The sequence below is a fragment of the Haliaeetus albicilla genome, chromosome 21 (assembly GCF_947461875.1).
Source record: "Haliaeetus albicilla chromosome 21, bHalAlb1.1, whole genome shotgun sequence".
In the NCBI taxonomy this organism is placed as follows: Eukaryota; Metazoa; Chordata; class Aves; order Accipitriformes; family Accipitridae; genus Haliaeetus; species Haliaeetus albicilla.
This window is the reverse complement of record NC_091503.1, coordinates 24,713,135-24,738,599: the sequence shown is the minus strand read 5'-3', so window position 1 is coordinate 24,738,599 and position 25,465 is coordinate 24,713,135. Positions and strand designations below refer to the sequence as shown.

The window sequence follows — 25,465 nt, the reverse complement described above, 5'->3', positions numbered from 1 at the left end:
TGGTTCAGCTGCCCCATGATCAAAGAAATGTGAATTTAATAAAGACAGTGGTGGGAACAGAGGCTGATGGAAGGAAAAGCTTTTGGCAGCAACTATAACTTCAAATCATACTCCTGGAACCAAAGCTAAGTCAACTATGAAAAAAAAATCCATTGGAATTTGGGCTTCATTTGTTCTGAAGTTCATGTAGTCTCGTTTCCAAAAATAAGATGCAGCTTAAGTAAAAGCATAATTTAATCATCACAGTGTAAGTTGTTTATATTTGTAGGATAGGTAGAAAAACTTTAATTTCTTTGGTCTAACTGTAGCAGCATAGAGAGCAATCAATCACAAAACGAACAGTGCCAGAATATTCAGATTTTTAACAAGGTCCCTAAATAGTATCTTTAAAAACAGAACAATAAATACTTTATGCAGTAATTCTGGAAAACATGCACACTTTCTTTTGGCTCAGTGCACACACTGCAACAGCAATTCATTAAATGTTTTCCAAAAGCCATACAATTAGAAAAATGTTAGTACACAAAACCAACCCATAACAACAACAATTTGCTTTAAGTACCACTGACAACACAGAAGGAAGAGACAGATGGATTCAGGGGCTGGCATCACGACAAGAAGAAATACTATTTCTTGTGAAAGTCTGAGATCAAATGGACAAAATACTTTGGAACGAAAAAGCAAAAGAAATCAAAAGTCATCAACTCTAAGAGTTACCGGGTACAGTTAGAAGCTTGCACTCATCTGAAATTCAGATTAGATCACCACAGCAGTTGAAAGTTATTGGACCTTTCCCTAGAATACCAGCTCAAAGTTCCTCCAGGACCTCTCTAGCAACAGCATATCTCAAAATTATGCTATGCCGTATACATAAACTCTTTCCATCCTTGGTGAAATACGCAGTTTCCTTCTACACTTTTATTATATTTTCTGAAGATAACTCGAGGCCTCTTATAGCTAGAACCTTGTCATCAGCTTACTGCCAGAAGCTAGGAAGTTCTACGCTCCTGTCACCACCCCAGTGAATGATGTAAGCTCAAAGATGAATTCAAGCTCCAGGGTCGCTAGGTTTTATAGTAAAGTCACACACAGTGTAACGAATTCATGAAAACATGGTGCACAATGATATGTATTTTTTCCTCTATGTATCATTTAATATTATGTAAGATGGTGGCTTCATTTGAAAAAAGCGCACACAAGGATAAGTGACAAATAGGCAGCTGCTAGAGGTTCACAATGAATTTCAAATAATGTGTTTTTGTATGAAAAAAAGTACAGTTCACTCTCTAACAGAAAGCTCCCTTCAGCTGCAGAACCATGAGCACTATGATTTAACAGCACTGTAATTACATGTCTACAGATAATGAGGCCCCACGCTCCCCTTTGGCTCTCTGATCTTGTCTACAGCCTGTGCCTTTTACATCCACAGACCTCTCTTCTCCCATCCCACCACTGATTTTGTCCAGATTATTTGAAGATTTACTTAAAAAAAAAAAAAAGTTTAAAGGGACACCTGGCAAAGTTAAACACAGAGCAAATGTGATAACACATTTCATGTGACAAAGCTATGCATAAATGAAGTTCTACTTTAAAGGCTTATTTACACACAAGAGTACTCCCACTCCTTAATTCAAGTTTGCTTTGCCAAACATAACTGCTTTTTAGCCTGAACTGTACTTCTTACTCTGCTATGGCTTTTATCAGAAGTTACTGTAGTGGTATACAAGGTCAGTTCACACACATGCATAATTTAACAGAAGTTAAACGATTATGCATAACTAACAATCATTATGTTAGAAACCTGTCAGAATTAGTGAAGCTCACCTCTTTATCCATACTCTCTAAATCCTCTTTACATAGGGTGTACAGGGGCATTGTCTCAGACATACTTGGCTGGCGTTTCCGCTTAGATGGACCAGGCTGCTCTTCATTTTCACTTGCTGGTAGGTCATCTTCTTCAAACATCTGCTGCTGATGTGGTTGAACAACTCTGAAAAATTTCAGGGGTCCCACATAAGAAAGATTTACTTGATTTACAGCTTCTCTAGAAAAAAAATCCTATAAACAATTGATGACTGCTGAATATCTACAACTTTGCTTAATAGGGTTCTGTATTCATCAATGGAGGAAAGATCAAGTCTCCCAACGGTTGCTTTTATTTTCACCCTGATGGCTTCTTAAGTTCTTATTCTACCTTTAACAAGGTACTCACTCTCCTGCCTTCCCACTGTTCTTGTAAGTAACCATCATGCCTTTCTTGAAGCCAAGAGCTTCAGTAGCTGCAGATGCATTGCCCTTAAAAAACTTTACAGTTTGTGCTCAGGTGGAATTCGTCCATCACTTGACACATTTATCATTCAGGAAACAACCCTTACATGCTAATATATTTTTCCTGACCTATGTTAAGCTTGTATTCTTGAGTTTCAAAGTATACTTTTCTATTTCTCAACCTTACAGACAAGATGTTTGCAAGTAGAAAGCTCACTTCTGTGCCTCAATCTTCACACATTTGCCACATGCTAAGCCTGGACAAGACGCAGAACAGACCGTATTTTTTTTTTTTTGGCTACTGCATTCAAATATGGTAGCATTTTCTCTTTGTATTGTATTACCTTGTTAGCTACTGTATTTAATGAGAACATGCCGATACAAAAAGGAATGTCAAAATGTTCATAAAAATAGATAATCAAAACTGCATGGGAATTGCATTATAATAGTAATAAAAAGATAGACTATATCTATAACAACAGCAGGAGACTTCTACCTTTCTTAGGTAACTTTTTTTCTGTCAATATTACTTTACTAAAGGCTTGTAGATGCTAAAACTGCTAAGCAATACAGTTTAACTACAAATATTGGGCTGTCACACTAACCTCCTGAAACACATTATAGCAGCTCAGCACCACCCAGAATCCTATTCAAAGATCTCAGGTCATAAAGCTTAGGGGTCTCAAATTATTTATGTTAGCCATAAGATTGTGTGTGTGGGGAATGATTACCACAAGCAAGTATAAAAGTGACTGTATTTGAAATCACAAGCCCTTTCAAGTTGTAACCACCAGGTGAGATACCATCAAGCTGTTTCTGTGGGTGGTGGCGATTCAGAAAGGATACAGTGTGGTCTCTGCTGACGAGAGTTTCAGCGCAGGATGGCTGCTTCTCGTCAAGCCTGGATTTTCAAAAAACAGCTTTAGATCAGCAGCCCCACCCAAAAAAGCCATTACTAAATTATGTAATCCAGTCATAGGTAAGGTTCTACAAAATCGTTTCTCCTCTCATGAACTTGACAGCTTCTTAAAAAGGTTATCTAAATATCAAGATTTTTTCCTACATCAGTACTTCAATCCCAGAATGTAAGAAATCTGAAAGCCACATGAAGCTCATTTTGAGGGCTCACATTTTCCTAAATACACATCTCTTTTCTCTCAGATCCCATGGGTAGGTGCAAGAGATGTGAATTCATTTTTTGAATTGGGGTGGTGAGGGAAGAGAGCCAAGCCATTGCTGTGCTACCCAGAACCGCGCTATCTGCTGCAGAAGACCCCCATCAGCTCAGCACTACTCAGCAACACAGCAGAAATGTGCCCCTTCACAGTCTGTCATTTCTGTACGCTGGAATTTCCCATGAAGCCAAAACAACAATTTGAATGTTGTGGAAATGAACTAACCATACTGCTTTTCTGTTATAGTTTTTCATCACAGCTTAACAGTTTTTTGTTTTGTTGCCATCCCCCCCCCAATGTTTTTTTATTTTACACAACCACACAGTTTTCTTTTGCTATTAAACTGCTCTCAGACAATAATTTTCATAGGTAAACGAGGAAAAAAAATACAGCATTCCACTATATTTTCCAAAAAGGTCTTTTAAAATATGATTTCCTTGCCTTTTTAATAGATACCCTAGCCAAGAGAAAGGTGGTGATGCTATTTGCATTCGTAGTAAAACAGAGAATGACCAAACAAAAGGGATAAGCATCTTACACAACTGTATTAAAAATATGACAAGCTTGACCATGCCAAGAATTATACACAAGTTATATGTAGCAGGCAGCCAGCAGATTTTCTTAGACTAGAAATAAATCTAGTATATTTTTTAAGAACATATTATCATATGGGTAACAGGGAGAACTCCTCCTTTTGCAGAATACAATGCAGTATCATTCCTGACCACATTATTATACACAAATATTAACTGTAAAATAACTGTATTAATAGCTTCTAAAGGCTTCTGTCAGATTTTTTTTTTTTTCCAGTATTTTCCAACTGCTACTAGATAAGAAACACTGGGACTTCTCACCAAAGCATTCCAAAAAGCAATATAAAACAAAGACTTCTTTAAGGTTTGTAAGAAACATTTTTATTTTATCAAAGACATTTTTCAGGCTTTACATTTTCAGCTGCTTGTTACGTTAATTAAAATTTAAAGACATACAAATGCAGGAATTTACATTTATTTCTAATTAGATGAGATTCATGAGTACTTTTTCAAAAATAACACCATATTCAATCCTGCACAGGTTGAATGCACAAGGACATGCACGTGCAGGGTGGGTTCGACATTTGTGGAAGTAACAAGCATCTTAACACTTTCTTTGATACAGCATCAGGGCAAAAGCTAAAATAGCATTATCATCATGAAAATGTTAAAAAATATTTAAATTCCATTCATGACTTCAATTTGGTACTTCATATTTTTGCTGTCATAACACAACTGATAACATTAGTTAGGAAAAATTGTAACAATGAACATGTAAATTAAGACACAAAAATTTTATAAGTGAAATTAATTTATACAAATCTTAAAGAATTGCTTCAGCCAACACCACCTGCTTGACACACCTTTTCAAACCAAACATTTAGTGTATCTTAGCATTAGTTAAAACCAGAGTGCCACTTTTAACTTCTCACATGTAAATTATATCCATATTTTAAGCCTTGCCTCATCTGTTAGTGTATTGTTAGCGTTCACTAGAATTTAACCTGTAATACTGTTTTTTCTTTATTCTAGTCCAAGATGCCATTATCATTTGCATTTTTCTGGACAACACTACATTACACATCTCATGACCTGTTACAACTGTAGTGTTTACCATGATGTTTGTAGAGTACTGTTTCCATATGAAAATGCAAATTGTTGAGATATGTACAGAGTGTCAAAGCTCTGCCACGCAGGTTATTTTTAAAGAGGAATCCTTCCTGTTCTCAAAGAAGAGCTCCTGCCTGCTGCCAGCAGCCACCAAAAGCAGCACTGCATTCCCTTCCCTTCCAGCACAGCCGCAAACACTTTGCCACCCTCCTGCTGAGGCTGCAACAGCCATGACAAAAAGCAAGTATTCAAGTCTCACAGAGCCAAGCACAACAGCAAGATTTATGCCTGTCGCACGAAACGTTGACCAAATTAACTGAACCACCTGTAATTCACTGGTGACAGTTTCACTGTAAGTTGCGTGTAGGTATTTAAACTAATCATATTCTATTTTAAATTATGTTTCCAGTTGAGTCCCAGAAAGAAACTAAAAATGTCAAACCTAAAATAAAAAAGTGAGAACTGAAACAGTTCTTGTGAGATGGTACTCAGACAACTTGAAGCCCTTTTTAGTAACCAGCCTTGCAAGAGGCTCTCTTCTAAGCACAACAAGGTCTATTCGTAGTGAGAGACCGAGTACCATCGCTACGCCACGTGCTGCTACCATCTACCCAAGGGTTTCCTCTCGCAGCAGTGCAGTTTTGTTGCCTGCTGTCTGAAATTCAGGATTAGATGAAGTTTTTAGAAACTAATGAAAGAAGATTATTGGAGGCTTTGACTACATCTACCCACAACAGGAGCAGCTGTGAGTGTTAAAAGCTTTATCTAACTCTGCTTGAATTCAATGGCTTAGTTACAAATACTCTCATCTTTCTGGAGGAGCTGAACATACGAGCACATGAAGTCTGTCCTGCACTAAGGTAATTTTCTCTAAAGTCAAGTATCACATCAATTTTTAAATTGGATGTGAAGCTTTCTTTAAAAGCTATCATTGATGTATGCATTAAGACAAAGCAAGGCAACGATATGGTACTTCTGCCTCAGCTCTTGCTCAGTCAAAACACAGCAAAGGTGTTCCTATTTGGCTTTTTGTTACTTCTTTACAGCCTTCGTGCTCTGCCTGCACTGTACTTCCTATCCATTAAAAGTACTTAAAGTGGTATTTGATCACTGCGCTGTTTTCCTCCTAGACTTTACCAAGACACTCCTCACCATCATAATTGAAGATAATGGAACTGCTCTGAGGAATACAGACATGCCCCAATTAAGAGATCAGTGTTTACAGGTCACTGATTTTACCACTAGAACCAAATCAACAGGAAATGATGATGAAAATACTATTTTCTAGCATATTTCTTATGCTAATCTCTTTTTTTACAGCTGCTTGGTTATGGGGTGAAGTTGCAGCAGTGAGTAACTGGATTCACTTTCTTAGATTAAAGCATCTCAACCCTGAGCATTGACAGTCAAAAAAATGTTTAAGTGAAATAAACTAAGGGAGTAGAAAGGAGATAGTCTCACTCCACCCCCAAAACCTGCCTGGGGCTCTGAGAAACTCAACTAAGAGGACAACTGAAGTGTATTTCTCTCTTTTTCTGCAAGATGTTCAAGTGAAGAAGCACCTCTACATTAAAGAAAAATAGGCTTAGGTATGGAAAAAACTCTTCATTAAGTTGTTGACAAATGTAGAACAAACATCAAACCCTATTCTTTTTAAAGCACTGAATGATGCATTAATATCAACATAAACCATCATACTGAAGCATCTTAGAAGTGTCATGACAATTATATACGTGTAAAACCTTCCCAGCACTTATTTCTAGACAAATTCCTATCCACACAACCTGACAAAAAACCAAAAGCTTTTCAGCTCCTCTCTGGATACATACTGTGTCTTGATAGTTCAAAGTTTTTCCTGTTCATTTAACATGTCATAGTAAAGTAACATACAGACTTTAAAGACACAGTTAAAAAGGAACTGAGAACAAGACGTCCTCACAAACAGAAGAGACTAAAAAACCCTGTGTTGACAGAAACAAGGAAGCTGAAATAAGAAAAAGCCTATAAAAAGATGACAACTGAAAAAAACCTAGGTTGAAATAATTTAGCAACAGGAAGATAGAGTGGAAACATAACAAGCTACACTAATATACAAAACCTTTACAAGTGACACACCGCAAAAGTGGCGGGGGAGGGAGAAGAATGGTAGAAAACTGTGCGTTTATAAATGTATTTTTGTGATTGTTTGGAAAACTGAATTGCTTTATAACAACTGCTATACTCTGATCACATTATGCAAAGGAATTTTGATCACATTTTACAAAGAGAAAAGCTTTGCCTTCACGACTGAATACTTCTTTACCACTGGAGTCAACAAGCCTTGCTAAACTTGTTAGCATTCCAGAAAGTTAGATCTTTTATGTAGATACTTAGGGATGAATTTTAGATATTTTATGCATCCTTAAGAGACAAGTGTTGTCATTGTAGCTAAACCAAATCCACAAATTTTGACAAAGTCCAGATGCTAGCCTTTGTACTTCAAAAAGCAGGCCGCCTCCTCCTCCTGCTGCTTTAGTGATCTGAGGATAATTAACTAGCACTCAGTCATATGGCCTTATTTAATAATACTCAGTGACCTACACCCCTCTTCCACCACTTCTGATATTCCTCAAAACAAAACACAAAGCTAATGTCCCGTTTGAAGGAATTAGGTGAAGAGGAAAATTTTATAAACAAAAGCCAAATGCTATCAGATGTATTTTATAGACAAAAAAACAATCCAGTATTCTAAGATTTGTTAAAAAAAATTAGGCTGCCTTGCTTCAGAGATGAGTTATTTTAACATTCTTTAGAGTGCACAAACTACACGCTGCATTTATTTGTTTTGAGGTTTCTAGTCACACTTAGGTGAGGCACAAAAAGCATCTGGAATACTAACATCCTGATTTCACTTCAGCTAACTTTCACTTCAGCCTCACTTTCACTCGTTTCCTTGGCTTTTTAGAAAGCAAACAAAGTAACTAAAGCAAAGACGACAATCTGATCAAATGCAAAGACAACAAGAGTTAAATTTACAACAGCATGTGAAAATACAGTTGAAGTGACTCTTAGCTATGCTTTAGGTACCTGAAGGACGAGTGTTCACCGTGGACTGGTAAGGTGATGGGAGGAGCTGGAGACTGGATGTACATCGACTGGCCAGAGGTCTGGGTGCCTTTCCTGATTAGCTTTCCAGTGTTAGGATCATAAAGTCGAACTTCAGGACCAGGTTGAGACTTTGGATGGATGGGTGTTGGGTGAAAGAGAGCTGTCTGAAATGTGCTGTGTGTGTCAGGAAACGTGGCAGGGCTATTCTCTCTGTTGGAAGAAGTTCAGAAAAAAATTGCTTTAGAAATTTAAATGAGCTATCTAACCAGAATGTATAAAACAAGCATTCCTTTTTTCTAAAGGAGGAAGTGGGTGGGGCAAAAAAAAAATGGTTTGGAAGATTTCTGAAGAAACATTTCTTCTCCTCCACCCCCATTAAAGCCTCACTGAATTTAAAACCGAAAAATGCAAAGACATGGATAATGTCATATTTACATTATTAAAAAAATTATTCAGGGTACCTTAAAAATTGTCTTAACTTAAAGTTACTGAAATTGCTTCCAGGTAGTAACAACTGCACAGCTAGAGTAGCATGCTAATCTGCATATATGCAACAGAAAAAAGCATGCTATTGTATCAGATCTTAGTATCTGCTCTCCAAATTGGCTCTGAGAGAAAATAAACACACGGTATTAATTTGCAAGTCATCCAAACCCATTTGTTAAAATACTAAGCCACCTATGATCACCCTGCTGCATTTTAAAACATAATTTTAGAAGTGACAGCAGAAACATTCAGAGATCAGTCTGCAGGAATCACCATTATGACATACTAGCTAATTATGATGAAGTGCCACAAAAAAAAAAAAAAAAAAAAAAAAAAAAATCAAATAGACCAGCATGTTATGCACCATGAAACCAATGCTATAGAAAAAGAATTTAACTATATTGTAACAGATATCAGAAATGCCACAAAACTAGAGTTTTTACCATATGCCTTTGTGGATGTTTCTGAAGCAGCCTTGCAGCATCAACACTTAAGGTCAACCAATTTCAAGTTTACTTATTCTTTTTTGCTATTCTTAAGCTCATTTTATATGCAAATATTATCTCAGACTTCATCCCTCCCCTAGTTCATAAGTGCTTTGGGCCAGTAATCACTATATCAAGCAGCTTCATTAAGGAGAAAATATTTATCCAAAGAAGTTGCACATGTTGGGTTAAGAAAGTAAAAGTATTTGCATTAAGATAGATGTCTTACTGACTGATGTTTGGGGGAGGGGTGAGGGAAAGTATGAAGTTAAGGTGTGTTGTATTTGAAACACAGAAGTAGGAAAAATTACCATTATGTTTCAATAAAATGGCAGAGTGAATTAAGATAGGTAGAAAGACTAACATTCATCTAGACAGCAAAAACTTACGCTTACAAGTCACTGTCCAGATTTCTACTGAGAATTTGGCAGCATCAGGCCTCTGAGCCAAATTAAACATCCCGTAGAAATATTCCAAAGTTTGATTAAAAAAATCTGATAGCACTTTTTAAAAACAAAGTATTCCAGTCAAGCCGTAAGTAGGCTACACCTCTTTTCTAAGTTTTAGGGATCCTGGGTCTCTGCCTAGTCTCCCATTTGATAAGCGACCTCACTTCCAGAAATTTCTACTTTTGGTGTCTTCGGAGTACCTGAGGATTTACACATGCACATTCTGCCCTCAAAGCGCTAGCGTCTTCTAAGCAGAAAGCAAATCTCTAGCCTACTCAAGTTGATCACACCAGTATCAGTTTAATACAGAAAACCTGATATGCTATGGCCCTCCCTGTCTAAACACAGAAGGGAAGGTCCTCTGTTAGACTTGCAAGACAGTATTACTGTGAGTCTGTCCAAACAGGTAACAAGTCAAGAAGCAGAAGCTGGCTCTACAGTATCTTGTTGTGAGTTATTTTATCCATGGCACTTTCCTAAAGGGGACTGTTCTCAATAGCCCTCTGACTTCCTCTGTGTTAATAAAGTTTTTGGCTGTGCCTTCTATTTGCTGGCATTCTAGTGCACTGATTATTTTTAACCCTTTCTCTTTCAACACTTCTTCTTATCCCCCCAAGACCTTCTCTGACTACCTTCTTTCTTCCAGTTTGTGCTTCTATCTTCCTGCCTTCCAACCCCTCTTAGATTTTTCTGCTCTATTTTTCTGTTTCTCCATTCCTCCTCACTACCAAGTCTCAGAAAAAAAAAATGCCATACTTCACTAGTTTTTCATGTCGCGAGAGTGTGTACATTTTTTTTTCTTCATTTGGCAGAATGAACGATACTGCGCCTTGGTGGCATTCCCTGTGTTAGTTTGTGGATGAACTGACAAGGTCAACTGGTCCAGCTGAAAATGTCTAACAACGACAACTGCTAAAGAAACTACTAGTGCCACAGGTTTCTCCCGATTCTGCTAGTTGCTGACCTGTCTCCCGATCCCTTAACAGTCTTCAGTTCAAGCAGCATAGACATAGACAAAAATGGAGGGTTCTTTCCTAAGATGTGTAAGCACTGCACACCATTCTGAATTTGTCAGAAACCAATTTTATAGCTGACTTCACAAATTAGCATAATTGTCTGAATAACCTCTTTTCATAGCCCCTACTCCCCCAAGTTCCCACTTACCTGTGTGTTTTGATGTAGTCATCCTTCAAGGGAAAGAGCTGTTCCTCAACCTTGTCCCAGCGCTCCAGGCAGCTCCACAGCCAGTCGGGGTTTACAACATGGAGGTCCTTGCAGTCCTGAGCTTGCCGTACTTTTTCTGTGCCTATTACAAAGTCAAACATAACATTACAGTGTTCCCAGAAACACAGAAGATAACTTTAAGTACACACAGGTTTAAGAAGAACATTCTGTGATCAGTCTTACAGAAAAAACAAAACACTCCTCCCCAATCCAACAAAACAATCACAACTGATAAAAATGAGACTCTAAATAAGATGTGATAACCTCCATCTCAAGCTGGATGAAGGCGTTTGTAACATCTCAAAGCACTGGCACTGTGGAAGTAGCCCACTAAAATTGATCCATACGGAAAACCTCTACATCTCCATGTTAACTGAACAAACAATACAAGTGCACTTTTGTATTTCATCTCCTCCATTTCTACTTGTCAGAGTCTAAGCAGCAGCAACTCTTCAACGCCTTTAAAGCCTAAAGCTAACTTACCATAACAACTTTCTTACGCACAGTCCCCTGTACACACAGTATGCTACCATTTAACAGCCAGCCAGTCACCCACTCAACCTCCATTTGCCAGAAGCAGGGTCAAAGCAGACAAATAGATTATTTTGTGCCAAAAGGGAACAACCAATGTGAAGTTAAATGTGGCAGGCTAGCACAAAGTCCCCATGAAACCATCAACAATGCAGCATGCAAGTAACAGGTGATCTCAAATTCCACCCTCTGGAGAAGACAGAACAAGAAAGAAACTCAGTAAAGTTGCCATAAATCTTTGCCAACAAGCATCAAAACCAGTAAGCAAAAAGAAGCGAATAAAATAAAGGTTGAAATGAACTTTGAAGTAGTCTGTTCCCAGAAACAGCTGACTGTCCAAATGTTTCAAGAATAAATAAAGGTTGAAATGAACTTTGAAGTAGTCTGTTCCCAGAAACAGCTGACTGTCCAAATGTTTCAAGAATGCGTTTCTTCTATTTGATTGGAAAAATTAGTATTACCAATTGTGGTACTTGTTTCAGCATTTATCAAAGACATCTATGGAGTGACTGAACACTTGGAGACAACACAAAATTGTATAATCTGCCAATAAATCATTAAATATATATGCAATAGAGAAAAAACTGACCCGATAGATCTATGCTTGACACTTACACATGGTATTTTTTACACTGCACAAATACTGGTGTAGCTGGAATGTGATAAAGGAACTCTCATCAATCTGACAGTCTGTCTCATAGCTGAAAGCCATCACTCTTCCCTTTTGTTATATCCTGTAATTTATAGCATTCCATCTTATTTACACATTATTTAAAATGCTTATCAAACCAAATCATTCGACCATACTCTGTCTTGGTGCAAAGACATTTAAATACACTTAATATTGCACTACATTTTTTATGTAGAAATGCAAATAAAAGGAGACCATCAAGAACTAAAGGCAGGAGTTCTGTTAACAACTTAGCCCTCTCCTCTAGGTTAAGAGCAGAGCTCTCAGAGCTGAAGGTGAAGAATACATCACTGCAAACACTACTCACTCCTGTTGAAACCCTTCAATTCTGCACAAAGACCCTGGGGTTTCTTCCTGCAGATACTTATATAAAAACACAATACTCCAGTCTAGTTTACCTTATTAACTTAAAAAAGAAAGAAAGAAAAAAAATTAAAAATTTTAAGTCAAGTTTTTAACTTCCAAAAAATGTATTTAAAGTTAGAATTTATGAGCCCTTGTCTATTTTCACACATGTGCTTTGAGGAACGAAGACTCCAGAAAAAAAAATAAATCAATTTTCAGAACAATTCTGACAAGGAGGCAAGGACAATAAATTAATTTGATAGTTTCAACATAGTTCCCTGGAGTTTTATCTACATGACTGTCATTTAACAACATGATTTTACTTGTTTCAATTAAGATGAAAGTCTTGAAGTACCCGTACTTCTCCACATCAATCATACTTCCCATCATCACAAAGATGAGAGGAATCAGTTAACAGCAAATACCCAAAGGCCTGTGTACAAAATGAACTAGAATCTACTGGGGTAGACAGATCAACTGAAATACAGTTGAGAATTGACCTAACTAGTTAGACAGTTCAGTTTCTAGACTTCTGTAAATTCAAAAGACTAAACCAGAAAGGGCAGAAGATCACTGTCCTTTACCAGAGCGCTGAAAGCATCTCTTTCCCTACTTTTATTCCCCCAAACCCAAGAGAATACAGGAGTAGGACTACCTTTTCCTCCATCTTTAGATACAAGTACATTTTTTTCTTGGATTTAGATTAAGATGTTCTGTGCACAAATACATTTATTCTACTTTCAGCAGCAAATGCAAGCAATTCCACACAGTTCAGGATTTAAGAGTGTCCCCAGCCAGCAACTAAGCACCATGCAGCCGCTCACTCACTTCCCCCCCCACCCAGTGGGATGGGGGAGAGAATTGGAAGGAGAAAGGTAAAACTCCTGAGTTGAGATAAGGACAGTCTAACAGAACAGAAAGGAAGAAAATAATAATTACAATAATAACAATAATAAAACAACAACAACAATAATAATAGGATTGGAATATACAAAACAAGCGATGCACAATGCAGTTGCTCACCACTCACCGACCAATGCCCAGTTAGTTCCTGAGCAGCGAACTCCTCTGACCAACTCCCCCCCAGTTTATATACTGGGCATGACGTCCCATGGTATGGAATACCCCTTTGGCCAGTTTGGGTCAGCTGCCCTGGCTGTGTCCCCTCCCGACTTCTTGCTGGCTGGGCATGAAAAGCTGAAAAACCCTTGACTTGGTCTAAACACTACTCGGCAACCACTGAAAGCATCAGTGTGTTATCAACATTCTTCTCATGCTGAACCCAAAACATAACACTATACCAGCTACTAGGAAGAAAATTAACTCTATTCCAGCTGAAACTAGGACAAAGAGCTGTACAGTAAATGTAAAGCTTTTCTCTACACTAGTATCTTTGCAATAAAAAAGCATTAATTTAAAAATCCAAGATAAACACAAGCACAAAAATGAGTATTTAAAGATAAAGCCCTTCCCAAATCACAAATGATTTAGAAATGCTGTATTTTAAATTTTGCCATGAAATAAAAATAAAACCACTGTCCAACAAAGACTCAATGAAAACAATTTTAGAACTCCAACCGTGTTAATTCCAGCACACCTTTGCAGTTCAAGAGGTTTTAAGTGGCTAAAAAGCAAAACTTTTTAAGAAGGGAGGTCAGTGCACCCAGATCGTTCATCCCCTGATACAAGAAATCTGTTTTCCAATTAATCATCAGTTACAAAAGTCATCAGCAACCCAGAGTACTTTCATGCAACAGTTGCTGGAAATGAGCCAGTTTACAGTGCCAGAGGGGGCTTCCACAGGAGGTATTATTATTATTATTTATATAAACTCAGTAGGAACTGTAGAAATATCTTTAGAAATAGCTAAGTATAAAGCTGTATTGAATTTATACACAGGGTATGTTTCAGAGGAAAGAAAGCAGAGGTTCTGAAGGAGATTGAGATTAAGAGATCGGGGGGAAAAAGGATTAAAAAGAAAAAGTGAAAGACTTGGCTTGGGAAATCCTTTCTTTTGAGAATAAAGGAGAAAAGCAATGACAACATAGTAACAAAGAGGTAAGACGACAGCTGTTATGAAAGAGGATACTGAAATCAGGTTCATAAGGGAAAAGGCAACAAAAAGCAAGAAGTCCAGTGGAAGTTTAGGTACTTGTGCCTGCTATTAGATACTGAATCAAATATCAGACATGATTAGCAATACTGTCCTGCACATAACCACTCTGGAGCTGATTGAATACAACATACAATAGCATGTGATTTCATTAGCAAGCATACAGAACAGTTAACCAGAGTTGCATAGATGGACTGTGCTTATAATACCCTGAAGAAAAGCTTATCTGATACTATAGTACATCCATTCGCCCAACTAAAGATATTGCTGCTCCTTTTGGACTTCATCAGGGGAACCTGAACAAAACCATAAAACTGTACCTTCACGTCATGTTAAATCTGTGAAGTTGTTTGAGAAGATGGCTTCCTCCAACTATTTTTAAAACGCATATTTCTGCATTGATGATTTGTCGGGTGCTTCATCTTGCTGCCCGTTCCGCACACATACACATGCTGCATTCACGCGTATCTGATCCTTTCATACTGGAGGTATGCTGAGGAGCTAAGTAAATTCTTCTTCTAGTCAACAGGATTGCAACAGAAGCATTTTAAACATGGAAGTCAAAATGGCACTATTTCGTACGAAACTGTTATGGTTCTGAAACAATAGCTCTGAAAGGTATAAGCCATTAACATTAAACTAAAGTCGGCGACATGAAGACCAGTGTGTAACCAAACCCACCTCCCCAGGGTCAAAAGCCTCACCCTTCTCACCTCTGCAGCACCAAGGCTTTCTGCCTCCTCCCCGTTTCTAAAGCGCAGCTGCCAACTGCTTGCTCCAGCATACTGAAAATCGCATGAGGTAATACAACCGTGTCACCTCAGGGGCTGCCTTCTATTTCTAGCTGACATCTTCACAAATCAAGATTTCACACGTATGATGTTCTTAGAGCAAGATTTGGTGGAACACCAAATTTAGCTGGGTAGGAGAAATAGTATTGCAATACTTAATATCCTTGCCTTCTCTCCCTTTCTCCACTGTAATTTCCCCTTTTGGAAGTATGCTTATTAAGAAGAAACAGCAGAAAAATTTTAATCCATCCAAGCAATAGTACTTATGATGCAGTTAGGAACATCTGAATCATCCAGATTTTAGCTAGACTAAGAATCACTTCGAAAAAACCTGTTTTTCTGGACTACTTTTTTGCATTATTCTCCTCTAACTACCTTTCCTTAATTCAAATGCTAGTCTAAAATCGTTCCAAAAAGTTAAAAAGGCACACAAGCCTTTCCACATGAAGCGGGTAGGGTCCAAATTCATCATATCTACCCTCTGATGGATACAGCCTAAAGCACATAATATTAGGAAAAGGTTATTTTCAAACCTGGGTAAGGGACTCATCAATTCTACTTTTGAACTTGCAAACAAAGGTTGAAAACACAAAAAAAGCCTCCTATTAATCTTGACAAGTCATTACTAAAAAAGTGACCAAAATCAATAATGCAACAGTAAACTTCTACAGCTGTTCTCCAGGACATACAAATTCACTATAGCAAGTTTATTTTGTCTTATCCAAAGTACGGAGCACACTAGGTGCTTAAGCAACGTAGATAAATGAGACCTAAGCTGTATGTTTACGAAGACTAAGAAGAAATGTTACACCGCGTAGTTGGCTAGGCTCACATTACCAAGCAGTGCAGCCCCAACAGGGAGATCTGCAGGGCAAAAGGGTGGAGGAGGAGCGATGCCCACCCCATGTGGATTTCAGGGAATTTTGCTTTGGATCAGCTCTGCCCGGTCCTGTGGGCCGAATGCCCGTGGCCGGGACGATCCGAAGCACACGATGGCGAGTGAGCACCGGAGTTGCTCGCAAACACTCTCCTGATTCCAACGCACTAAAGTCAACATATCCTTACGGCAGTTCGTAACCAGGTTGCCAGACATTGCTTGGAAAATCTGATCGCTAAAAGTTGATTTCTCTTCAGACCATTTTTATATACAAATCTTGATTTATGATCAAATCCTGAAGCTCTTCTCCAACAATGTTAGCCTAAGACAAGTTGTACAGACCTCAGTGCTTTGTCCTACACGAACTGAGTGATCACAAAATGGTGATGGATGTGCTGTTCCGAGGCTACGGCTAGAGTTCAGCTTTAACACTGCACTGTGCTTTACCAGCAAAAGCAACGAGCTTACCTACTCAGTGCCTGAGTTTAAAAAAATCCAATTAAGCACTGCTCTAAAGACACGGCCCTTGAAAATAATTCTTCGGAAAAACCACCTGTGGACACATCATAGCTATGTCTGGTGAAGACCTCCCACCAAGTCATGGGACAGACTAACAAGACATCATCAGCTGGCAGCTTTCTCTTCTCTCTCAGTACCTCAAAGCCAGACTCAGGAGTAAGCATTTTTTAAGTAGGTAGATGAGGATGAATAGAAGCAGCCATAGTTCATAATAAAAATCGGTATTTTAAGCAACCTGATATTTATGATACTAAGCAACCAAAGTCACCAAAAGTAAGGAAATAATTCCCATATAGCTTTCAAAGTATAGCAAAAGACACAGAATTAAATATATTTTGAAAAAGAAAAGAAAAATTCAGGGCTTAAACTGACGTATTTCCACTCCTACCCCACTAGAATAATTTTTAAGTGACCTGAACAGCTTTATCTGCTCCACCAGCAAAAACTCAATACAAAAATCAACAACAGTATCTTTCATCTGTTCAGGAAGGAACATAACAAGGTTTATGAAATAGTGTGGTAACTGCTTAGCCAAGTGTGTACACAGCTATAAAAACTCATCATCCAGTGCAGTTTACTGTTGCTTAAAGCAAACAGCAGATGTTTCAAAAACTGAAGTAAGATTTATGCAGCCCATAGGTAAGCGGAAAGGACTACAGGGTAGCCTTTTCTCAGTCACTCAGATTTTTGAAAGCTGATTAGATGATACAAAGATCCTTGTGTTTTACAGTAATTCAGGTAGATAGTATTTTCCTCCCTATATAATGAAAAAAATCCTAATAACAAGGATTTATTTTCAGAATTCAGAGTATCTGTGTCTACAGAGAAACAAGCTGCCTATCTGCAGAGAGACAAGTATATACAAAGAATAAAAGAAATTTAAATTATTTACTGCAATAGGCTGGCAAAGATGCTATAAATAAAATCCAAAATGGCATTCACTAGCTGTTCTTTCCATACACCAAACTACAATGTGATCACTTTGCAGGGGGAAAACCCATCACTCCAAGACCTAGGGGATACTCTGTTTCACACTGACTTCTTTCCTTTTTATTTCCTCTGACAAATTCTTCCTCTGTCTTCAAACTCAAAAGCTAACAGTACGTACCCCCACCGCTGCTGTAGATAAAATAGATGCCATTTACTACAGCTCAACTAATGCAAAGTAAACATGTAAGTTAACTTGCTTGTTTGAGTCCTAAGTCTGCCGTTGTTAGTGGGGTCATCCGGAAACACTGAACTGACAGGTATGTTTTAAAATCACCTTTTCAAAAGGGGGGGGAAGAGAGAGAAAGAGAAAGAGAAAGAAGGGGGGGGGGAAGAGAGAGAAAGAGAAAGAGAAAGAGAAAGAGAAAGAGAAAGAGAAAGAGAAAGAGAAAGAAGGGGGGGAGGAGAGAGAAAGAGAAAGAGAGAGAAAGGGGGGAAGAGAGAGAAAGAGAAAGAAAGGGGGGAAGAGAGAGAAAGAGAAAGAAAGGGGGGAAGAGAGAGAAAGAGAAAGAAAGGGGGGGAAGAGAGAGAAAGAGAAAGAAAGGGGGGAAGAGAGAGAAAGAGAAAGAAAGGGGGGAAGAGAGAGAAAGAGAAAGAAAGGGGGGAAGAGAGAGAAAGAGAAAGAAAGGGGGGGAAGAGAGAGAAAGAGAAAGAAAGGGGGGGAAGAGAGAGAAAGAGAAAGAAAGAAAGAGGAAGGGAGGGAGGGAGGGGTCTTGGGTCATTGACTTCTGAACAAAACTCAAGAAGGGACATGCCTTTGTTTCCCCCTTTCACCAGCAATTAGACATGAAACAATGCTTCAGATGTTTCCCAGGGAGCCAGAGACGCAGTATTTGTATGGCTTACCGGCCGTAATAGAGACTTGTAGAATTGGCTTTCTAACCACATGAGAATCAGTATGAAAATCACGTTGACAGCTGAATTATCACAAATCCAGCTGTGACAGGACACAATTTATATCCTTAATATCTCTGATTAAACTTCAGATTTTCCCTCATGAAATCAGGATGATACAGCATAACCACTCCCATCTAACCAGAGATGAGAAAGTATAGTCTTTGGCTGAAAAAATAAAAACCCATCATAAAACCAGAACCACAAGCAATCCATGAGAATCTAACAAAAAATGGTTACTGGAGAATATAGTTTTTTCATTCTAAATCCCCCTATTTCACTGCCAGTGTTACAGAAATAATTAACTAAGTGATGATGAAACGTGACAATAGTCTTGCTCATTAGGCAGAAAAGACTTGCCAAGTTACCTCTTTTAGAATTAGTGCAATTCTTTTCTTAATAAAAGCAGAGGTCAGCTTCTACATATTGACAATAAAGTTTTTTCACCCCAGCAATTCAGGAACAGTATTCTTCTTGTGATTTCTTGTTTTGTTTAGCGGGCAATATTTGAATATATTTAAGTATCAAGTGCAAAACCAACATTACATGGCTATTTTGAAGGAGAGTCTAGGTCTTGACAAAGTCTGAAAAATATGAACCACCCCTAAATTTATTTATTTTTCAAAAGAACACTGAAAATGTGTTAATAAATTCAATTCAAATACTGTAAAAGCACATTAATATAATGTAATCAAAACCTAAAGTTAAAATAGTTTTTCTTATTAAGATCACCCTAGTGGATGATTCACTAAGAATGTGCAGATAGTGAAGAATTTGCTTCTAAAAGTAAAACACAAGGATGTGTATATGTATCTATACAAACATACAACCCCCCTCAAACTGTACATTCCAAAAACAAGCACACACACACACAAAAGTCTCAACTGCTTCTCATTATCCCATGCTGTGTACCTTAACATAATGTTATTCAACATATGTTCCTCTAGAGAAATGCGTATGTTTGGGAGGGTCTCATTTACATTTATCCTACCAATTTTACCACATCACACAACAGTTGCATCCAATGTACAACCTCATTTGGAAGCCATCTAGTGCAAGTTAGACAAAGGAACTTTGAAATGAAGCATTTTAAGATTTGAAACTGGAAAAACATGAAGTTATATTGACAGCTATTATGTCTCCAATGAAGTATGACAAACTTGTGTAATTCTTTGCTGATAACAGTATTGCTATTCCTGCAGTTTTAAAAGAGCTGTTCAGCAAGTGTCATAAAACGATGGAGTCCCAGACTGATGCATCCACTGATTTTAACACTTCCCATTCACTATTTCAACTATCACACCTTCACAAATCAGAATCCCAACTAATCTCAACGAAACTCACTGCAGCCTCTTCCGGTTTTTAGGTTGTTTTTACTACTTAAATGCATATCTACATCAGGACAATTCATACAAACTTGCTACTTCACTGCAGGTCCGTTGGTACAGTTCTCATTCTGATTCCACTTGACAAGGTCAATACTGCAGCCCCTTCTTGCTACAGTTGGCCTTACCAACTGCTTAATAAACGTTACCTGTGCTTTTTGTCACTAGAACTGTGCATTGGGATAACTGACAAATGAGGTAAGTTTGTACTAGCCTAGCAAATATACAGCCTTATTGTTATTTCGGCTAATAAATAAAAAAATAGCTTATTAGCATATCACAATATAGTGATAAATTGGCTGGTTTTAATCCACAGATTTTTAACACTACTGATGTTCAAAGGGGTAGAAATTAAGGAACTGCAACGTTCTCCTTTTAGTCACTAAACATTGGAGGTTTTTTTATCACTCCCTTCTCAACAGGAAGAAATGATTCCTGGTCAGCTGTATAAGAAATAGCTTGTTCCATTTCTTAAGTCACACACACTTTGAGAAAATTACTTGTCTATATAACAGCCAGTGAAAATATACTCCATCCTTTTATAATACAAGCCAATGAAACAAAACTGCTTCTTATGTACTAAAATCTTACATGAACAGCAAGGAGTCAAGAAAAAAATAATCCAACGGGTAGCAGATGTGCATTTCTTTGCTTAGGACATCTTTAGATGTCCTAAAACTACCTAGGAGTTTTAGATGATCTTAACCATACAGTTTTACTTTTGGTTTTCATGGGTTTGATTATCAGCTATTTAGATTCCATGCAACTGCAAAAGGCCAACAATGAGAGAACCAAGGGTCAGGGTGCACACAAAAAATTTGTACTAGAAGCTAGGGGTACCCTGTTAGCTCTTCTATGGCAGCTACCCAATGGTACATTCCTATCCATTATAGCTATGTAAAAACAGGCAGCTTTGTGAAAGACATACCAAGTTAGGCTAAGCTCTCTTACATCTCCCAAGACAAAGATATACAGGCTACACACAGAGCAGTGACAGGGTATAATAAGATTCCAGTCTCTTAAGATAATTCACTTGAATTCCATACAAAGTGAAACTGAACCACGAGAGGTGACATCTGAGAAACCAAGAAAGAAAGCACTGATAACTTTATAGCAAGACCACTATTCAACATCTTTAATAGTCAAAGACTCAGTATCACCAACTCTTAACCAAAAAGTGAGACATGACACATTATATCAGAGGTTATTTAGCAGGTCCTCTTTTAAAAATTAAAAAGCCACACTTGATCAAAAAGCTGCAAAAAAAGCCTTTTAAAAGGCTTCTAAATTGTTTTAGAAGAATCTTCCCTTTAATTTGAATTCTAATCTCAGTTACATTAAAGCCTGTAGGTTATACAGAAAAACAGCTCAAGGCATGAATGAACTGTAACAGGAAAAAAGCTGATGGAAAACTCAAATCTCATATACCTACCTGTTCTTGCTGCAATGAGATGTGTTGCTTTGTCAGGATCATCAGCACTCAGTACTAGATTCTTCACAATTTTAGCTCCAAGTGCTGTGGCATGATAGTGTTCCCGTGTTTTCTCAATGGGGAAGTTTGTTGGGTAGAGTCCACTAAATATGATGGTTACATCTGCCAACACTTTACTTTTCAGTTCTGGTACTATTTTCCTGATGTCTGGAATTTCCTCAATCTCTTTTTTCAGGTATTTATCATACTTTGTGTAATAATCAGTGTGAACCCGCACAAGGATCTCTTCGAGGTATATTAAATGGTCATCATCATCCGTATCATCCTCCTCCTCTTCTTCCTCCATACTCTGGTCTAAGGACTCACCCATTGTAATTCCAGACTGTTCACTATTCTGAGACTCTGTTTCAGCTTCTTTCTTGTCAGCACAGCCATTTCCTAAATCACAAAGGCTTTCCTGTTCACTTTCTTCTTGTGCTTCAAGATCAGTTTTGTCGTGAATATTTTCACTAGGTAGAGATTGTGTGTCCCCAGAATGGTTCACCAGACCATCCTTTTTCTCACTCACATCAGTGCAACTGCCTTTCTGCAAATTTTCATCCTGAAGAGGTTGTTTGGATTTCTTCCAGCTTCTCTTTTCCTCATTCTCACTATCTGATACAGAAGTGGATGACTTTCTGGTATCCAATCCACCGTCACTTTCACTGTCACTAGACAGTTCAAAGTCCAAGTCATTTGTCGTCTTGTCTTGGGTTTGCTGCTTCTCTATCACTGTTCTATCAACTTGTTCTGAAAAAATCTGAGATTCTTTTGTATTTGTCAAATCATTAGTGACCTCACTGTCCATTTTGTGATCAGTGCTATCACTTAAAGAGTCCTGGGCATTAACTTTATCGCTAGAATTCACATCCCAGTCAGACGTTTCACTACTTACAGAAGTACTTCCGTTTGCAGTGCAAGTGTCCTTTGTTGCTTTCTTGAGGCCATTGCTTTGTTCTTCCACACATGTAACATTCTTTATTTCTTCAGCATCTTTTGCTGATGTCACTGCTGAATCCAGTGCCTCTGGTTTTGTAGAGTGGTTTACTAAGACACAGGAAAGAAAGAAATAAAATGCATGCATATTTTCTCAGGTTTTTTTTTTTTTTTAAAACTTAAGGAAAATTTTAAATTTTGATTAAACACACAGTTTACATATGCAGTTAGACTTCACTCTGTTTAGAAGTGACAACTAGGCTTTTCAAAGTTGTTAAGATACTTCAGGTGTCAATGATTACTATAAAGAACTGGCAAACCTAAGAAACTTTACTTTTGTAAAGAAGCTGTGTAAACAGCTTTTTTTTTTTTTCATTTTTAAAATCACACTGGTCATAAGTAATTATTTGTTAACTACGCAAACATTAAAGGATTTATTTTGTAGCATGAGTTTTACGATTACACCTCAGGGCAATGAAACTACTGCAGAGGAGGAAAAAAAAGAAAAAAAGAAAAATAGCGCTGAATTCACTTCAGAAGGTCCCAATCCAGAACTACAACTACAAAAACTTCCTTTATAAAACGCCATGGCTTTCATGTATTTCCTATTTTTCAGAGCCAAAATAACTGTATTTTAATAGTTGAAAAAAATATATATTTTAGCAATACAAAGACGCTGTTTGAGCTTCATTTGAGACTCTGCTGGAATACAAGTAAAAGGTTAATAAACTCAAAGGCAGAAAAACAGTTTTAGGATGTGTCTTCAGATGTCTGCAGAAGAAGAGAGAGACAATTAAAGAAACCGTAGACATCTAGAAATTTGCACACAGACATTCATCAGGAACACTGGATGAAGTCACCCTACTTTGTCTCTCGTGTGTGCATGTGCCTGCCCTACGAGTAACAATACCAGTCAAGTGTAGAGGTCCCACATCATAGTGGCCTGATCCAGTTTGAGTACATTATTATTGTTTCCATATTGGGCATCTCTAGTTTGACAAGGGAAAAAGAGTGATGTCACATATTAAATTTAAAAAAATCCCTTGGCTAAACTGGAAAAAGCCCTACAATTCTTTGTTAGACATTTTCTTTTAAATATATTTTGCCCCCAATACTAGCATAGTGATGTATACCTTCTAAATCCACCATTTGTATTACACTGCTGAGCCTCCTGAACATAAGGTTCTCACGTCAAATGCCAGAGCACCACATTCTGTAGATGCTAAAAATCCCACGCTAATTTTACGAGCATGATTTAGGCAGGGAGGTAAGTAGAGATCAAAACATTCATTTTCAGCAGTATGTTGAGATCAGAGTTTATTAACTATTGCTCCAAAGTGGGAAGGGGACTGAAGAAGGGAGAAAAAACTGCCTTGTTTTACACGGAGGGGGAGAAGACAGAAACTGGCCTCCTCTACATGTTCTTGAACAATTTGGTGTATTGCCAAATCAGATCTCCAGCCGTAACAGCCAAAACGCTATTACCAGTACTCCACTTTCGCTGTAGTCACCCACCAAAAGGAAAGCTATCAACAAGAATAGTCCACTTTTACAAAGCTACTTGCATTTATGCTGCAGGAGCACAATAGTCTAGGATTGCTCATCTAAGCACAACAGCAATACTAATAAGTCACTGTGGTGGTCTTACATCAACCACATTTGAAAAGTGGAAAAGGCTGCAAAAGCGGTTTAAAAACTATATAATTACCTTTCTTCTTCATTTGAATTTCTCTTGATCCAGGAGGTGCATTAATATCTCCTATCCCCTGAAAGTATACATATTTCTTCACAGTTATCAAATTGGGTGCAAACTTCCAAACATCCTCTCTATCATCAATGATGCAAACCATGGAATCCCCACATGGGAAGAGATCTCTAAGAGACAAAACAGTTGATAAAATGAACCCAGTTTTAGAAATTAATACTATCAATGAAAATAGTTTCTGTTGATGTTCTGGTTTATTATGAGCATGGCTGCAAGACATGCTTATATATGAACTTAAAAAATAAATCAGCAGTATTAAAATCACAGAATTCAAACTCCAATATTCAAACTAACTAAAGTTAATAAAAAAAAGGAAACAGTTATTTCTTTAAATCTCTATCCCAAAAGCTAGAAGTAGGAACCAACAAACCTCTGTAAGAACAAAACATTATAACACTTCGGTCTAGTTTTCACAGTTTATGTTGACAAAAAGCCCAAAGCCAGCTATCACATGGTCTCTCTCTCTCTCTCTATATATACACAGAAAAAAAAGACACAAGAACAGTTTTTGAAGAGTAGGCTCATTCAATCCAAGACAAAGGAAGCAAAAAGTACTAATACTTGTATTACCTAGAAGGAGGAGGTACAGTACTTAAGATATACACATGCATGTGAAAACCGAGCAAGAGAAGAAAAAAGCTTCTCATTTGCTATGGTCAGATGGGGAGGGGGCAATCATTTTTAATCTAGCTTTATGAAATACTAAACATATCTGTCTTCTAGAAAAAAATCTTGGCTTTCTTCTCTGAAAAAGATCAGAACCTGAATTTAGACTAGAATATGAATTCAAGGCTCTAGATGGAAGCTGCTAGATGTATAGCACATTTGAAAGCCAGAATACTAGATATTATAATATTAATTAGCCTCAAACTGAGAATTTTGTTCTAATTAAAAAACACCACAACATACAAGTCATTATACAAGATCACAAGCCATAAAGTGGAAATATGGTTATTACAAGAATAAAAAATGTAAGAGAAAACATGATGCCACCGCTTCCTATTCTTACTGTTCTAGTACCACAGAACATAAGTAGACGAAATGCTGCAATGCGTAACTTGTCAGTTTTATTGTGGTGTTGATACTTAATAGGCAGATAAAGAAGGACTATGAACATGTTGAGTACAGAGGGAGTAATTTTTATTATATTTAACATATTCTGTCTTTGTTGTCCTGTTTTGTTTAATGCATTAAAGACATATATACATACATACCTAAGATTCCCAGTTTTAGAAAATGGATCAATACATTCATCCCTTGACAATATCCGGTGGGAAAAAAGCTTCTTTTCAGGGTCCAAAAATCCTTTTGAAAGAAGAAATTAAAAAGTTAATGTTCAAGAT

At 37.6% G+C, this 25,465-nt stretch overlaps 1 protein-coding gene across 1 annotated transcript in view; it reads right to left on the bottom strand.

Moving 5' to 3' along the window:
* CTDP1 (CTD phosphatase subunit 1) overlaps positions 1–25,465 on the bottom strand; it is a 113,788-nt gene that overhangs the window by 58,722 nt on the left and 29,601 nt on the right. Inside the window, exons 6-11 of the mRNA XM_069809234.1 lie at positions 25,337–25,427; positions 24,066–24,232; positions 21,383–22,468; positions 10,758–10,899; positions 8,153–8,383; positions 1,825–1,990 (exon numbers count right to left, since the gene is read on the bottom strand). Of these exons, the coding sequence (XP_069665335.1) occupies positions 1,825–1,990; positions 8,153–8,383; positions 10,758–10,899; positions 21,383–22,468; positions 24,066–24,232; positions 25,337–25,427 (1,883 nt within the window). The remainder of the gene's footprint in view (positions 1–1,824; positions 1,991–8,152; positions 8,384–10,757; positions 10,900–21,382; positions 22,469–24,065; positions 24,233–25,336; positions 25,428–25,465) is intronic.